The following is a 19,343-nucleotide window of genomic DNA, read 5'->3' as shown; positions in this document are numbered from 1 at the left end:
AATGGCACCCAGGCAGTAAAAAGAGGAAAAAAAACACCCTCAAACTAGAAGTACAATCAAACATGAGTGTGTCCTTCAACAAGCAAGCAATGCCCACCAATGCTGGCTCATTAAGTAAATACTTAGGTTGAACCGAGAGACTGGCCTGACCCAACCAAACAAGCCAAACTGAGAGTTCTATACTTGTACACCAGCCCTATTGATTTTGTTCTAGAACAGTGATGAATTACTAGCACGTGAAATTATCAGTCATATCATCATCTGCCTTATTCCACTGAGAGGGCATCTACATGGACACTATTCTATTCCTTCCATCTAATGCTATATCTCTGTTGAAAAATGAACTGAATTTTTTTTTACTGGAAACAAAATAACAGAATTTACAACTATGAAACAAGTATCAAAATTAAGGAACGCCAGAGTTTACAATTGGTGGAGGTACTCTGTTGCTTCATTCTACAATAAAAAAGAAGGTGAACAGACTAATAATATAATTTGCCACTTTGCCGATATAGAAAATTAAATTTTCCTTTTAGTTGGATATTCCATCCTGATACCAAATTCCTATCTATAAAGAACTAAACCTAGGAGGAAGCCAACCTTAACAGGTTTAATAAGATTGCCTGTTAGTAGCAATAAACCAATAACTGGTGCATCAACTCGACTAAAACACCATATAAATATTAGTGTATTACATCATCGCCAAGCTCCACCCTCGTTTCTTCGTCAGTTTACCATCTTCAAATATTTTCCTCACCTTTGCAGCCTCATCCCACTTACTGCCAGAAGCATATAAATTTGATAATAACGTATGGTACCCACATTTGTCTGGTGCCAATCTTGAAAGTTGTTCTCCTGCAAGCTTACCAAGTTCCATAATTATGTTTGTCTTGCATTCACTTGAAAGAAATCTCCAAACAGCATCACAATCTGATAAAAGATTACAATTGGACCCCTCATGGTGCCCATTTTTTATCAACTGATATGCTTCTTGTAGCCTACCTGCCCGTCCAAACATGTCAATGATACATGTCAAGTGCTCCAAAGATGGCTGTATGCCATATTTGCTGACCATCAAATCAAAATAGTGACACCCCTCATTGATCATGCCAGAATGACTACATGAAGATAGTAAAGAGACAAAGGTGATGGAATTTGGCTCAAAGCCATCTTCTTCCATCTGCAAGAAGAGTGAAGATGCTTCTTCCCCTTTCCCATTCACTCCACATGCAGCAATCATTACATTCCAAGAGCTTTGATCTCTCAACCTATCCATTTGATCAAACAATGACCTTGCCTCGATTATGAGGCCATTCTTTGCATAAGCATCAACCAATGAATTGGCAACCAGTGTGTCTGAATCAAGGCCAAGTTTCAAAGCAAAACCATGCACCATTTCACCACCTCTACCACCTGAAATGGAAGTGCATGCCTGAACAATGGAGATGATTGTAACCAGGTCTGGTTTATGCATGTTCTCCAACTGCATACATAGAAACAGTTTTAATGACATGGCTGAATGATCCCTCTTGACATATCCACCAAGCATTGTATTCCATGTGACAACATTCTTGTGAGGCATAGAGTTAAAAAGCACCTGTGAACTTTTCATGCACCCACATCTAATATACATGTCTATCATGGCATTGTTAACGGTAGCATGTGAATCAAAACCTTTAGAAAGGCAATACCCATGAAGCATACTCCCTTGTTTTAGAGATCCTAGCTCACCACAGGATTGAAATAGCATCACCATAGTGATAGAATCTGGAAACACATTACTATTGAGCATTTCAAGAAAGAGAGGAATCCCTTGCTCAGCATGGCGATTCAGAATGTACCCTGAAATCATTACATTCCATGTCACAGCACTAGGATTCTGTATGCAATTGAACGCAGAGGTCGCAGCCTCAATATCCGAACACTTGCCATATGCATCAACCATTGCTGTACCCAAAACGATATCACCATCTAACTCAAGACCATTCTTGACAATGATTGAGTGGATTGATCGAACTCCTTGAAGATCTGCAGAGTTTGCATATGCAGGCACCACATTAGCAATAGTGAATGCATCAAGTTTCAAATTGGCATCCACAAACATCTGTTGGAAAAGAAGTACTGCCTCGTGGTTATACCCATTTTGTGAATACCCTGCAAGTAATGAATTCCATGAAATCAAACTTTTTTCAGGTAAATCTTCTTCAAATACACTTCGAGCAAACTTAACTGCCCCACACTTTGAGTACATATCGACAATGGAGGTTCCCAACCTAACATCAGACATTAGTCCACTGCGTATCAAATAACCATGAATAGTCTTCCCCAGGTCAAGATTATGAGCCTGCCCACAAGCCAATGCCAACCCCAGAAAGGTAACTCGACTAGGATCCAAATTCTCAAATTTCCTCATGGAGATGTAAAGCTCAAATGCTTCAACCCAATATCCACTCCGTGCATAACCCGTGATCATCGAATTCCAGGATATTATATCTTTCTTAGGCGTATCATCAAAAACCTGACGCCCAAGATCTAATCTTCCTACCTTAATATACATAGAAATCAACGAATTAATAATTGGAACATCTGAGTAAAGCCCGTTCTTAATAACATAATCATGAATCAACAAGCCTCTATCTAGGCTTCCCAATTCACCGCAAGCCCTAATCGCATAAGAAATAGAAGCCACATTTGGAAAGAAATCAGATTCTAACATCTGATCAAAAATCACGACAGTCTCTTCATAAAACCCATTGGACCCAAAGCCGCACATCAAAGAATTGTATGTAGTATAATCTATAATGGGTATTTCTTCAAACACCCGGAAAGCATCTTGGATTCTACTCCACTTTGAGTACATAAATACAAGAGAATTACCAATAATTACCCAACTTCTGAACCCAGATTTTATTAAGTAACCATGAAGGCCCAAGCCGGTATTTGTAGCGGAGAGGGCTGCACAACACTTGAGAAGCGGAGGGAACGTCGAGCAGTCCGGCTTCCAGAATGGCGTTAGAAGGAGTTTCTTGAAGAGAAAAAGAGATTGTGAGAATCGACGGGTTGAAGTGAACTCTTGGATAAGATTGTTCCATGAGATGGTGTTACTCCGGAAAAAAGAGGTGACAAGTAAAAGATGGTCAATGATCTCTTTGGGACTTCTCTTTGAAGGGGATGAAGGAAGGATTGAGGGAAGAGTGGAAGCGTAGAAGCGAGTGCGAGAAGCAATTTTGGGCGAGTGAAGTGAGGGATCCGTGTTTTTGGGTGATCGTTTCCCTGCGAACTGTTACAGCTCGCAAACGAAGATGTCGAGAAAACGAAGTACATTTGAAGCTCCAACCAACATATGAACGAATCGAATGATATATATATTACTTTGGCTGATTGATTATGTAATTTTTATATATAATATTTAAATATTAAATATTATATAAAATTATATATATTTATATATTTATATAAATAAAATATTTATTTTATATATTTATTAATTATTTAAAATAATTAATTAATCAAATTCGAACATTATTTTTCAATATCTGTCACGTATCAAATATTACTTGGTTCAATTCAAATTTGATCCATTTACACCTCTAGCATTAGATGTAATTCTAAACCCTCGAATTTGTGTTAGGCTAAGATTCTCAACAATACATATATGAGTTTTTAGTGGACTCCAATGGATGTTCGAGTATTTGGATCCGCAAGGGAACTCCTGAAAACCCTTGTAGCTTGTTGGACATGGGAGTAAAATGAAAAGAGGAAAGAAAAATCCAACAAACCTTTCCACTGGATTTGCGAGGATGGTAAGTAGGAGTGCAATTTTAATATATGGATTTAAAACATGTTTTCTGAAAAATAACTTTTTTAAATGATTTACCTTCGAAGGAATTATATTTTATATCTATCAATGGTCTATTATAAGCTCATTGATCTAACTACATTTTATATCTTCTAAATGATTTTCATGATAAGAAATAATTATAAGATGGGTTTATCGATGATCTATCAAACTCATTGGTCTAACACACTAATGAATTGTTAATAGACTGGAAGGTCTGGTATGGGGAAAACAAAAAAAAACAGCATAACCCCCCTCCCATAGAGAGAGAGAATGTTGGTGATCAAGCCCCCTATATCTAAGAATAAGCTATTTATATTTTTCTTAGTAAAATGCTTTTAGAATTTGTCGATACATGCTTTTCCCAAGTTAATTTTAGACCAGACTAGACCGGATGCATTTAATTCGGTCTATGGTAGTTAGTAAGAATATTGTATTATAATTACATATTTTAGGTTCTTGGTATTGTTGATTGTAATGCATCTTTTTATATAAACTCTTAAAATGTGCATTTATTCTGTATTTATAATTTATTAATAGATATTTCAATATTAAATTTAGTATTATTGATGTATTTGTAAGATTAATAAGAATATATATATATATATATATATATATATATATATATATATATATATTTCCATCACATCCATGTATATTCAAAACGTATTGTGATGCATCCCTCCCTAATGATACGAACCTTAATTATATAGTTATTCTATGCTAAATTTAGTAGGCGATTAATATTAAATATTAAAGTTGCACTCATCCTAGCCAATCCATACATTACCAACCGGGAGGACAACCTATAAAAACTATCAACAAAGTTTATATGAAAAGTTTAGAAGTGAGTAGCAACTCTTTGGCCTATGCCAACAGTCATAAGATTGCCACCACCATAGGTCCATTTATACAAAATCGACATGGGTTCCATTTTGGGATAATAGCATATAAGGGCAACTTTTGGGGTTCAATATCAATAAAAATAATATTTTAAAAAAAATTCAAAAATAGGTTAACTTTTTAAAAATAATATCAATAAAGAGCAAAAACATTGTTCATCATCTTCTTCTTATCATTTCTTCACCAGTGTCGCCGCCGCCCACCACCTGCCACCGCCGTCCGCTGCTACTTGGCGCCGCCTCCGCCTCCGGCAATGTTGCCAGAGGTGGCCGGAGGCAGAGGTGGCGGCAGCGGCGGCGCTTGTGATCATTTCTCTGCCCAACGCCGCCACCTTTGTCCACCTCCGTCTCCACTTCTGGCAACGTTGCCGGAGGCGGAGGCGGTGGCAAGCGGCAGCGGGTGGTGGCGAGTGGCGACGGATGACGGTGCTAGTGAACAAATAGAAAGAAGAAGATGATGAGCATTGTTTTTGCCTTTTATTGATATGATTTTTAAAAATTTAACCTATTTTTTATTTTTTTTTTAAATATTACTTTTATTGATATTAGACCCCAAAAGTTGCCCTTATATGCTATTACCCCTTCCATTTTCAACCATGCCGGATTTGCTCTTCATAGAGTGCACCTCACATAGCATATTAGCATGTATTGAGAACATCTCCCATGCTTGATGTCGACATTCATGGGAAGATGTTCCAATGCACGATTGTAATGCCATGTGATTATATTAGAAAAAAAATTGTAATGCCATGTGATTATATTAGAAAAAAAATTGTAATGCCATGTGAGATTGATGTGTCAGGCACACTCTATAAGGAGCAAATCCGAATTCCACGTGTTTAGGCCTCTAAATACCAATACTACTCTTGAGTTTTCTTGGCTTTTTCCTTCGGAAACATGCCAACCAACAAAAAATCTATATCTATATTATTATTAGAAATGTGAATGATAGTATAGAATTTTTGTTTGACTAAAATACCGCAATTTTTGTTTGACTAAAATACCACAATTTTTAATTGACAGAAATGTAATTTTAATTTGATCACTCTTTAATTGTATGGATAAAAATGTAATTTGAACAATCATTTTTCTCCTCATTCAAATTCTTCTCATTAAGTCATATATTAAGGCTATGTTTGGTTTGAAGGAAAAAGGAGAGAAAGGAAAGGAAAGGAAAGGTAAGGAAACCTTTACAAATCTTGTATAGATTTCCTTACCTTTTCCTTCAAACCAAACATAGCCTAAAGGTATTAATTTTCATTAACCATTTTTATCTGTGTGTGTGTGTAAATCTTATATTTAGAGTATTAACTCCCATTCTTTTATTGAATCTTACATTAATTAGTCATATTAAAAAAGTGACAAAGAATAATTGATAGTATTGATCAATGTTTTCAAACTGTTGTTAACCCGGATGATTGGACCATTCGGCCTAAAAACCATCCAGGCAACCAGTTTTGTTTCACCCTTAACCCATTCCTGGGTCAGAAATCGTTGATTTGGTCAAAGAACTACTAACTTAGGTGGTCAAATCGTCAACCTGTTCGACTGGGACAACGATTCATGATTTAAAAAGGAGGCAGAGGACATTGAAGAACGACCTTTGAGACAAGAATGATGTTAGATCTGAGATCATCATAGAGAGAGAGAGAGATCGCATCATAGAGAAATTAGATTTGAGATCTAAGATCCCAGTTCTCAGATCTGAGAGAGATCCAATGCTCAAAGCCTTGAATGTTGCGTTGTTGTTGTTGCTATCGTCATCGTCGCCTATGAACGTCGGGTGATCCTCCTCCTTTTTCCCTCCTCTTTCCTTCCTTCCCCCCTTCCTTCCTTTCCTTCTTTTCTCTCATTCCTTTCCTTTTTCTTCCTTTCTCTCTTTCCTTTCTTTCTTTCTTTCTTTCTTTCTTTCTTTCTTTCCTTCTTTTCTTTCTTTCTTTCTTTCTCAACCAAATGCCAACAGCCAAATATGTCTCTTTCTCTTAATAAAAGCAAGGTTCAAAAAATTGACATGTATCAGCCCATATCAGCCGATATGTATCATATTGGGAGCACCTCGGTACGCCCCTACAAAGGATGTATTGGGGTTCTGTCTGGTTTAGGGGGTGGTGGAACCTTAAATTGGCCCCCCTGAACCAGTGTTGAAAAAAAATATTATATTAAAAAAGTAAAAAAAATACCGATGCACCCCTACCGGTGTATCAGGTGTATCGATATTTAGAACCTTGAATAAAAGACTAAACCGACTGGACTGTTTGACCCAAACGGTCAAACTGCTGACCTGGAAACTGGTGGCCAGAACTGTTCCATTTCTGGGTCAGTTTTTAAAACCCTGGTATTGATGAAAGAAATAAAATGCAAATTTAAAAACAACCGAAAATGAAGTTGTTTTTCTGTTTGGTGGCAAGTCAAGAATTCAACCTTTTGGGTCAAATATGTCAATCATTGATATCATAATTAAATAAGAATGATAATAATTAAAAATATAAAAAATACATAAAATTATAAAAATACAAGAAATTGTAAAAAATATATAAACACATCTCTAATATCATATATTCATCATATTAAACAAAAATGTATAATAAATAAGAATAACTTTTATAAACATAAAATGATATAAATATAAAAAATCGTAAGAAAAAAAAACTTTAGAAACATATTATTTACTTTCATCATAAAAAATTGCCTACTAATATGAAGGAAAACGGAAAAATGGACAGGTATTAAAAAAAAAAAGGGGACATTTCACATATGGCACTTAGGAATCGGGTCCCACATGATTATGTGGAATGATGGATGGGAGGCACCGGATAAACGGATAAAATTTGGTGTAATCAGAGTGTATAACCATGATTATAGGTTCAAATTAATTACATGAAGGAGTGCGAGCGAGAGAGAGATAACCAATTCATATCTGAACCACTAATCACTCATCCAAATTCCAAAGTGGACGTTAATTACTGTCTACTTGTCTAGGCCCCACATGCTGTTGCTGCAGTTGGAGACTTAGAGACTATAGCCAGAGTCTCCAACTGCTTCACCTATGGTCTCCCAACAGCTCTATTAGAATTCTCTCTATTCAAACAGAAAACCCATGCAGAAGCAATCTGCATTATCATCCGAAATTAGTTCATCATCCTGATCAGATTAAAAAACACAACATATATATGAAGGTACATATCAAGCTATTTTCTGGGCGACGCCACTGCCGATCGCCCCTCTGAAGTTCTGATGCTAGTCACCACAGTAGATCTGACGAGGATCGTGGCTGCAGGTGGTGGTGGTGCTGCTGTTGGCGCCCAAGAACCCGCCCTAGACCTCTACATGCATGACATCCTGAGAGGTATTAGTACTACGGCTAGGCCAATATCCGGCTTGCTGGGAAACATCTGCAGTGGGCAAGTGCCCTTTGCTATAACAAGTGTTCTCTCTGCCGCGCCATGAAGTGCCATCTATCGTGCTTGTAACAGCCACTCCAGTGTTCAAGTGTGTGTCATGGGTGGGCTATGCATATACTTTTGTATGGGAGATTGCCAATGGCACTATTGTAATATTGTAGTATGCTTTTTCATCTTTTTGATGTTTCTTAATGTCACTCCCCCAAAAGCTTAACGTATTTTTTGAGGGGAGGTAGGTAATCGAGTGAGCTCATAAGCGTGTAAAGGTTAAGCACGAGATCCCCTCGACACTATACTATGTGCTTGTGCTTACTACAGATTAATGCAATACAAGTTGCATTTTGTCTAATTTGTGTACCTTCTTGTTGCCTTTTGTGTGTTGTTGCTTGCATTTGTAGGCTTTCTCGACCCCATCGAGCGCCGCACGGGGCCTCATCGATTAGCCCCGTGATAGTTGATATCAGAGCAGGAGCTCCTACACACACTATGGACCTTGTCTTCGTCCCTACATCAACACAATGAAGAGCAACCGTGGCATTGCCGATGACACACCACATGGGCGGCCTCAAGCCCACGACACTGATGAAGCTCCACTTGACGAACCTACCAAGTCACAAGCCCCAAAGGGTCGTACAACTAAAGCTAGCAAGCACGACAAATCAGTCGACCAACTAGCTACTGTGGACATGCGCCTCCTACGTTGTGAGGTGACAGTGGGAGAAACCCGAGATCGGATTGATGAACTCCACCTCAACCTAGAGACGGTTGAGAATGCAGTGGTGGAACTAGAAGGATGTTTCAATGGTGCCTTCAGAGACATGCACACCACCATACAGAATTCGGGAGTTGGGCCTTCCCAAAGCAGCCTACAAGGCTTGCTAGACAAATTTCAAGCACAATTGGATGAGATGAGAGATGAGATGACTCTCCTAAAGAGGGCAGTGGCCAACGCACCTAGCACTCCCTCAACCCTAGCTTCCGTGAACATCAAGATCCAAGAGCCAACACCTTACTCGGGTGCTCGGGATGCTAGGGAGCTTGACAACTTCTTGTGGCAATTGGAGCAATATTTCTCTGCCACTGGCATCACTGACAACCAAACTCAGGTACATACAGCTGCTATGTATTTGACTGATATTGCAATGTTATGGTGGTGTAGGTGTTTCCAAGACATTGAACGTGGAACCCACACCATCGACACCTAGGTTGGATTCAAGCGTGAGATCAAAGCGGCAGTTCTACCCATTAAATGTTGAGTACCTGGTGCGCCGGAGAATGAAGAATCTCAGACATCAAGAATCACTACATGACTATGTCAAGGAGTTTTCGGCCTTGACGCTGGAGATCATTGACATGTCAGACAATGATCTTCTGTTCAATTTTACGGATGGTCTCAAGCCATGGGCCGAGCTCGAACTCCAGCGACGTGGGGTTGAGGACCTCGCCACCGCCATGGCCGTAGCTGAGCAGTTTGTTGATCTGAGAACACCTAAGGAAGATGTGCAAAGACCATCCAGCCCACATACCACGACTTTGAGTGGGGGTGATCAACAATCAGCCTCTACAAAGGAGAAGCCAGTGCCTGCGGACAAGCCCTACAATTACCAACAAGGGAAGAAGCCACAAGGAGGCCCAAGCCATCAGGGCCACCAAGCCACTAGGAGACCTCCTCCTGCGCCTTGTTACCTTTTCAATGGGAAGCATTGGACGAGTGACTGTCCAACCCGAAAGAAAATAACTGCCCTCATCGCCAAACTCAGTGATAGTGAAGAGAGCGATGAGGAGAAACCCACAGCGGCACCAAGAGTAGGCGCCCTCCAACTCATCAACGCCATGGTCAAGAAAGAGGCCACATCCAAGCGGCCCACCAAAGCTTACAAGGGGCTGAATTATGTAGACATCACCCTCGGCGGGAGGCCGACCCAAGCCTTGGTGGACACTGGGGCCACCCACAACTTCATTTCGCTTGTAGAGGCCAAGCGACTCGGCTTGACCACCACCAAACAAACGAGGTGGGTCAAGGCTGTCAACTCCGGGGCCAAAGCAGTAGAGGGCACGGCCCGTGGAGTAGAACTCCGAGTTGGACCATGGAAAGGACCCATCAATCTAGTTGTGGTTCCCTTGGATGATTTTCAGGTTGTTCTTGGAGTGGAGTTCCTAAAGAAGGCGGAAGCAGCACTTATGCCACACATCAACAGCTTGCTTATTCTGGACGAACACTCCTCTTGCATGGTTCTTGTCTCATCAACCGTGCAAATACTTGGGAAGCAGCTTTCAGCTTTACAGTTGTACCAAGAAACCAACAACCATGAAGACAGCGCCGTGCCAACAAGGAAGAACCCCTATCAAGTACCTCACATCAACACTAGAACTGGTTGGGAAGTCGTCACCAGGAAGAAGTCACCCCCAAGACAGTTTCATTTCCAGTGCCAACGCCAATGCCAGCGCCCAAGTCAGCACCAACATCGGCATCAGCATCAACTTCAACACCAACCACATCAACGGATGTTGAATTCGCAGTAGAAGCCGCAAGCGCCTGCAACTGATGGGCCCAACAGAAAACCCAAGGCCGCGTCAAACCTAGCCCACACCTACTACCACAACCAACGGGGAGAGCGAGTGCCACCCAAGCCATTTAGGGACCACCTTTACATCACCCCTCAGGCCAAATCCAGTAGTAGCCTTGTGAGTCAACCTTGGGGAAAAATAAATGGGAACCAACACCCTAACAATCCAAAATATCATTTTGACCTAGCCCTGGCCACAAACCTTCCAAACACCAAACTAGAGCAACCAAAATCCTACCTTGAAGCTGCCAGGCAAGGACTTACCGTAGAGACTAGCCATAGGTTTTCCCGCCATCCAGAACACATTGAAGACTTCCACCCATCATCATGCCCAGGCCTTGGAACAGATAAACTTCGTGGAGCAGCTGAAGAACCTTCCTTCATCAACAGCAGATCGGAGCCTCAAGTAAAAGCTAGTCTTCGAGGACGAAGATTGAATTGAGTGGGGGAGACTGTAACAAGTGTTCTCTCTGTCGCGCCATCAAGTGCCATCCATCGTGCCTATAACAGCCACTCCAGTGTCCAAGTGCGTGTCATGGGTGGGCTATGCATATACTTTTGTATGGGAGATTGCCAATGGCACTATTGTAATATTGTAGTATGCTTTTTCACCTTTTTTATGTTTCTTAATGTCACTCCCCCAAAAGCTTAACGTACTCTTTGAGGGGAGGTAGGTAGTCAAGTGAGCTCATAAGCGTGTAAAGATTAAGCATGAGATCCCCTCGACACTGTACTGTGTGCTTGTGCTTACCACAGATTAATACAATACAAGTTGCCTTTTGTCTAATTTGTGTGCCTTCTTGTTGCCTTTTGTGTGTTGTTGCTTGCATTTGTAGGCTTTCTTGACTCCATCGAGCGCCGCACGGGGCCTCATCGATTAGCCCCGTGACACTTTCTAGGCCAATCGGATTCATTCCACCTAAGAATGGCGTCCCCATCCCTAACGCTAATGGTGCAATCCCAACTGTCAATGTCAATGGTGTCCCACTGAGTACTGGTCTTTCTGCTACAACTTTTACTTTAAATGGTCAAGTCATTAGTGGCAACAATTGGGACCTGACGGGTTGGGCACTTGGGCTTGGGCTTTGGAACGATCACAGTCCTTGATGACATTCTAACATCTGGGCCAGAATTGAGCTCTCGATCAGTTGGAAAGGCCTAGGGAGTGTATGTTGCAAGCTCTGCAGATGGAACCACACAGATTATCAATGTTTTTTAAAACCGACCTCCTGGTTTTCCCAATGGGTCGCGGGTCACTGGTTCGACCAGGCGGGTGGAACATTAAGTCTGGTGACATCACAATTAAAATAGTAAAAATTTATTATTATATACATATATATGTATATAACAATATATGTGTGTGTGTATATATATATATATAACCTGCACAAATATCTAAAAAATGATATAAAATTATAAATAGCAAAATAAATGTCTGAAATATCTTAAAACTTATAAAAATGCCTAATATTTATGAAAAATACATATCCAAAAATGCAAAAAAATGTGAGAAATTTTGAAAAATTGTAAAAAGATAAGGGGGCTCGAGTTGCCCACTTATCGGGTCACCGATTCACCGGTTCAACCATTCAGGGCATCCGGTTTGCTAACTTGTCAACAGTTTTTATCAAATCCTAGGTTTTATGAGAACCAGACCCAGAAAGTTGATCAGGTGACGGTTTGAACGATTCGACCGTCCAGGTCAACCGTAGGTTAAAAACCTTGCAGATGATGGCTTTCACAACCATGCTAAAGGGTGGGGAATATGGAGATAGCCTCGACCTCTTTGGGGTGGGTGAACAACATGGGAAGTTTAAGAATGCCGGTGGATTCGCGGAGGTGCGATCGCTAGTCCCGTTCTATCAGCATGTTACTGATGGAGCAAAGACACTACTAAGAATCACAGTCCACCTCACCAGAGAGTTAACTTTGGTTGTTGGTCTTTCCTGTTTAGAGAGTTCTGGGTTGGGCATGTTCACGGCAGTTCACCAATTCACGCCCATGCTTTTGTTTCTACTCAAAATAAATCAGAAGGCAATTACTAATTTGCCCACTCTCATGGTAACATGCCCAATCTAGAAACTCTCTCAACAGGAGAGGTTGTTGGCCCTAACAGCCAAAGTTTTTCCCCAACTTTGGTTGTTGGGTGCCAACAACCTTTCTTGTTGAGAGAGTTTCTGGGTTGGGCACGTTCGTGGCAGTTCACCAATTCATGGGCATGCTTTTGTTTTTACTCAAAATAAATCAGAAGGCAATTACTATTTCGCCCACTCTCATGGTAACGTACCCAACCCAGAAACTCTCTCAACAAGAAAGGTTGTTGGCCCCCAACAACCAAAGTTTTTCCCCCTACTAAATGCTATTATCTAAATTGCAAAGCAAATTTGGGTGTCCCCATATCAAATTAAATTGCCCTATAGTGTCCCAAATTATTTTTTGTGTCAAAAGTCACATCATTTTTCATATGGAGTTATAAAATCAATGGGTAAAATAAAATAAAAATTAATAATTTTAATAATTACTATTTACTATTAGAATTAATAGTTATTAACTTATTATAAGAAAAAAATATTATCTGTTATCTCTACCTTACCAAACATTAAAAGCCTTTTCTTATTGGAATTTATGCCAAGAGAATATATTAGAGTTAGAGGTAGGACCATTAATGTCTTGTTTATTATGATTACTATGCAAGATTGTTTGTGATTTCTAAACCAACATCTCATTTGTCTCTTAACCTATTTTTTTAAGAGGTAAAGTAAGTTTTTATTAAGGCTGAATTTGGTTGCAATGCAAATGAAAATATATACACTGCATATTTACCCTTTTCGGTTCATGAATACAAACACGATTCACATTTTAAACCGTTTTTGCACTCATCTTGTTTGTTTGAAATTGGTGTAGTGTAGGTCCATCATTAAATGCTCCAACTATCTTATGCTCCAATGCCTTAACTTTGGCCAAAAAGTTAATTATCAAAAGAACACAAAATTGTATCCAAAAAGTAGGTACAGTAATGTTCTCTTCTTAGAGTACAAAAGTGTCAGGAAATACATTTTTTATCTGATAATCATTACTTTTTTACATATCAAACAAACACTTGCAAACGCAAACCGAGGTACATAAATACCCCAGTTCGGCATTTGTATCACAAACAAACAAAGCCTAAGGAAAACACAACGAAAGATATAGGAAATGTTTATTGCACTAGAAACATCTCTTTTGAACAACCACCCTCTCAGGCTCTCAGCTCATCTACAACTAAATTAATCACTTCTTATACTTGGATCTGCTTTTAATCAAATATCCTCCTATTTCTCTCCCTCCAAATGCACCACAGGACTATCAAAGGAATTACATTCCACACAACCTACCCTTTTTGCTTAGACCTTCAACTTTCTAACTCTCAAGAAAAGACTTGACAAAGTTAGGCATGCAAAAAGAAAGGCGAATGGCCTTAACAAAGTGACTCCGAATTCTTGAAGAGAAGTTGTAGTAAAGAAACAGGTGACTTGAAGTCTCTACTCCCTCACCGCAAAGAACACATGAGGTGTCTGGAAGCACCACCTCTTTTTGTTTTACTTTCATCATAAAAAATTGCCTACTAGTATGAAGGAAAACAAAAATGGTAAGAGTGCAAATTTTCCTATTTTCTTTTATTTTAAAATATAAAAACGTAATCATTATCTATTTTGATTAGATCAATAAAATTGTATACTATTATAGAGAGAGAGAGAGAGAGATAGTAATACAACATAATTGATGAAGGGCGATCCGGCCGGTCTTAGCTGTCAACGACCTTGCTTCTAAACTGGGTAGCAGGGAACCTGAAACGGAGGAGATGAGGAAGCTCCAGGGGGAACCCGGTGTAGCGGCTCCGAAGCTCAAGTTAGAATCCTTCAAAAGCAAGATAACACCAGATAGCGCAAAGTTTGCATACCTTCTTTGTTGGGGGGCAGGAGCTCTTATAATCACTTCGCGCACTCGCTCCGAGGCCCTTGTCAGGTCAGGTATGATTACCCTTGCGCTTGTCAATTCGGCCGTCGTCCTTTCTGTTGGGACAGAACTATCACTGCATAACCGTCTCTCTAACTGGAGATGGCGGTGTCAGTGGCGGTGGCAGGTGGCCGTTTAGAGTGCGGCCGCCAAGCGTCAGATCCCAAGTCAGTCAGGTGCGGCGCCCTCAGGCACAGACTTCCTCAATGTCAGGCATGGTACGACTTGTTTGGTTTTGGTGCCCAGAAGGTGATGCGGAGTGGTGAGCGAGGCAAAGTCTTGAGTTCGGAGGTATCTATAGGGCAGGTTAGTTCGGCAAAGTGTATCTCGAACTGTTACAAGGCAGGCCAGTTCAGCGAGGTATACCCCGAGCTATTATAAGGCCAGTTCGGCGAGGTATATCCCGAGCTGTTACGAAGTTGGCCAGTTCGGCGAGGTATATCCCGAGCTGTTACAAGGTTGGCCAGTTCGGTTTACTCTGGTTTTGGGCCAAGGGTGAGTTCGGGCCCCCCATAGGGAGTTCGATCCGCTGGTGTCCCCTTGTTCACGCTTTAGGCTTGGCCCTTTTGCCGAGCTGTTGTTTCTACCACGTGTCGCATAACTGTGAGGTCGGGCCAAATCTTCCTTCATCAATAATAAAGTAAAATATTAATAAATCAAATAATATAAGTAGATTGAGTTTAAAATTTAAACAATCAAACATAAAGCAACAATAATAAAAGAATTATTTTAAAAAGTTATTAATTTAAAAATCCATTAAACTTCTACTTAAAACTAATAAATATTAACAAACTTAGTAAAAATTAAAAACATTTCAATTCCACTTAAAATTTAATAAACACTAATAAAAATAATAAATTTAAATACAAAAAATATTAATTGATAGTTTTAATAATATTATGATTTAAGCATGGGTTTGATATATTGCAAATAGAACCATGTTCTAATGTTGTAAATGTTGTTTTTATTTGTATTAATGCATCTTAATTAATTAATTAATATTATTATTAAAATTAATAACTTTTATGAGTTGAGACCTTTACTATGCATAATGTCTATACTACACAAGAGACTTATAAATTTTAATGAAAATTTAAAATGTAGAAACCATTTTATCACTCAAACAAAGAAGACAAGTTAAATTGGTCTATATTGACCCACTTTCAAAAACAATTCTAATTTATCTATATAATAAATATATAAAATAATAATAACAATAATTTATGTATAATTTGAAACTTAATAACTATAACTAATAAAAATTACTAAAGTTAATAAAAATATTAAAATTTAGCAAGTTTTATCTAGCAACTATTAAAAGTTAAGCAATTAATAAAGATTAGTGGTTCATAAATTAAAAAAAAACTAAAATACAATTTAATTCTATTTGAATATAATTAATATTAATAAGATAATTAAAATTAATAATAAAAGGTTAAGATAAACAATAATAAGTAAAAAAATTATAAAAAATAATAAAAATAAACCATTTGCATTTCATATAAAATTTAATTATGTCATAAGGCTCCTACTTGGGGAAGACCACTCATAACTTAGCCCAACCTTGGACTCAAGCAAATAATGCGGGTAGTGGGATTATAAAATTAATAAAATTAAGAAATTAATAAGAAATACTATTGGTAGGATAACTAAAATTAATAATAAAAAATAACAATTTGTTTATAACTTAACCTAACCTAATTAGATCTATAAATTTTCATGCTCAAGGAACTTTCTTTTAGTTAGGTCTAGCTCAAAGATGCACCAAGCCCATACATAATGTGGGTAGTAGGGCTATAAATGGATCAGATTCAAATCAAATCTAGTTGTATTCACATCAACATCTGATTATGAAATCTCTAGATTTGCATCCACATCTTATTATTATTATTATTGTTGTTGTTGTTGTTGTTGTTGTTGTTGTTGTTGTTGTTGTTGTTGTTGTTATTATTATTATTATTATTATTATTATTATTATTATTATTATTATTATGTTAGATTTTAAATATTAAAGTATAAATGCATATATTAATATCTATGTATACAATAATTATACTACATATACAAAAATAATAATTTTTTATTAGACATGGATTTTAATCAAATTAGATGGGGTTAATTCCGCATCCAATCAAATTATTAACTAGATGCATGTACTAACATCCAAATCTAGGATAATCGGATTCAAAGTCTAATTGAGCATCGAACTTTCCGAAGTTTGATGATGACCCTAGTGGATAGGGCCCAAGTTAAATAACCCATAATAAGCTCAACGTGGAAGTTATATGCACATATGGTATATTATATAATATTTAGATAACAAATTTTGTTATATACATATATATATGTGTGTGTGTGTGTAAAAAATATTTTCTTAATTTGTAACAAAATCATAGTTTTATAATTAACACGAGCAATCATATAGGCTCAGACAAATATTATTACACTTAAGGTGTGGGCAACGCTAGGCCAAGCAACCTTAAAAACTACTAATGCATTATCAAAATTTAGCTCAAGATTTTTAGTTTTTTGGTTTATTGGGCTACACAACGGGGGTAACTAATCCTTTATAGCTACTTTAGCTTCAATATTATTTAAAAATAGTTAAAAAACCCAAAAATAATGCATGCATGGATTACACTTGGTTTGGTTCAATCCAATTACGAATATTGCGATTCGTGCAACTTGGGTGGGTTGGATCAGAATGAGGATCAATCCAAGTCTAATCCAAAGTCTTAAACATTAAATCCATGCTTAGATTAATTTAATTATGACTAAAACAATTAGATATAGATTAATTTAACTATGACTATAGCCTAATTTTATATATTTATTGATATTTAGGTATTTTAAATATTTAAGTGGTATTTACAAACAATTAAAACCTTTAATTATTAATAAAGTAAAATAAATAAAACAAAACACTAACAAAGAATATGGAAAAAATAATTATTTTATTAAATAATTAGCAATAAGTTATTCTTTATTAAAAATATTAATATAATTAATTCAAATTACTAAATTAGTAAAACATTTTTGTAACAAATTATTAAAATAAAAATTTAATTATTTTAAACAACATTGCATTGTTTCATTAGTTATAAGTTTTGGTGATTTCACTTTCTTTGATAAATTCCATGCATTGCATAGGTCCCCACTAGTATATAATAAAATTGGATGGCCCATGTCAACATGTCTCTCTTTTGAGAGAAGCTATTTTCTTCATTTTTTGCATTCTTTCCAATTTTTTCTTGTTTTAAAAATATAAAAAAGCAATCATTGCCTATTTTGATTAGATTAAAAAAGCTGCACACTATTATAAAGGGAGACCTTTGGGTTTTCCAAAGCCTATTATTTTAATGCATGTTATTATTACATTTAAAAAAGACATTTAAGAGAGAGAGAGAGAGAGTAATAGTACAACATAATAAAATAAAATATTATTGAGTCAAATAATATAAATAGGTTGAGGTTAAACAATCAAACATAAAACAATAAAAATAAAATATTATTTTAATATATATAATAAAATTGAATAGTCCATGCCATCATGTCTCTTATTTGAGAGAATATATTTATCTATTTTCTCCATTTTTTGCATTTTCCTATTTTTTTGTTTAAAAATGTAAAAAAGTAATCATCGCCCATTTTGATTAGATTAATAAAGCTAAACACTATTGGAGAGAGAGACCTTTGGCTTTTCCAAAGCCTCTTATTTTAATAAATGTTATTATTACATTTAAAAAAGACATTTAAGAGAGAGGGGGAGTAATAATACAACATAATAAAATAAAATTTTAATAAGTCAAATAATATAAATAGGATGAGACTAAACAATCAAACATAAAACAACAAAAATAAAAATATTATTTTAAAATTTATTAATTTAAAATCCACTAAATTTCCACTTAAAACTAATAAATATTAACAAAACTTAGTAAAACTAAAAAACACTAATAAAAATCAAACTTAATAATAAAAAATTTAAATAAAATTCCACTAACAAAATAAAAAACATTTCAATTCCACTTAAAATCAAACTTAATAAACATAAATAAAAATAAGAAATTTAAATACAAAAAATAATTAATTGATAGATTTGATAATATTATGATTTAAATATGGGTTTGATATATGAGTTTGAAAGTTTATAACGGAACATGAAAATGTCTCTTTAATACTAGCTAAGAAAATATCAAATCCTACACCATATGTGTATCTATTAGACATCCCGGAGTTTAGGTATGAAGGTCCAAGTGGCCTTTTGATGTTATTTTCTAAGAACAACTCATAGAGCCAAACATTTACTTTGCCTAAGTTCGGCTAAGGGAATGAAGTATCCTTTGATGCTAGTCAAGGGAGGGTTAGACCCTTTACCATATATATCTACTAGATACTCCCAAAGTTTAAATACTTAGAATGGGTCAATGTGGCGTTTTGATGCTATTTCTCAATAGTTGAATTCATAAAGTCATGCATCTATTTTAGCCAAGAGATGAATATAGGACAAACAATAGAATATGTCAAAAAACTGGTCCTTTGGTGACTTATCAAGAGTTAAGCTCATAGAGTCATGTATCTACTTAGCCAAGATAGGGAACAAAAACATTGAGTAGGAAAGCAAGCATTTTAGATGAAA

At 37.0% G+C, this 19,343-nt stretch overlaps 1 protein-coding gene and 1 pseudogene across 1 annotated transcript; one reads left to right on the top strand and one right to left on the bottom strand.

The window, feature by feature from the left end:
• Positions 1–691: 691 nt before the first annotated feature.
• LOC148878573 (pentatricopeptide repeat-containing protein At1g18485-like) lies at positions 692–2,860 on the bottom strand. The gene has a single exon (XM_088972850.1). The coding sequence runs from the start codon at positions 2,858–2,860 to the stop codon at positions 692–694; it is 2,169 nt and encodes a 722-aa protein (XP_088828976.1).
• Positions 2,861–7,974: 5,114 nt separating this feature from the next.
• LOC148878572 (dirigent protein 18 pseudogene) lies at positions 7,975–12,787 on the top strand (annotated as a pseudogene).
• Positions 12,788–19,343: the final 6,556 nt, after the last annotated feature.

The sequence above is a fragment of the Nelumbo lutea genome, chromosome 1 (assembly GCF_056320005.1).
Source record: "Nelumbo lutea isolate HS-2025 chromosome 1, American lotus-T2T, whole genome shotgun sequence".
NCBI classification, from domain to species: domain Eukaryota; kingdom Viridiplantae; phylum Streptophyta; class Magnoliopsida; order Proteales; family Nelumbonaceae; genus Nelumbo; species Nelumbo lutea.
This window is presented reverse-complemented; position numbering and strand designations above follow the sequence as displayed.

What these genes read in the sequence shown, in the direction of transcription:
- LOC148878573 (XM_088972850.1), bottom strand. Translation starts at nt 2,860, where the DNA reads ATGTACTCAAAGTGGAGTAGAATCCAAGATGCTTTCCGGGTGTTTGAA.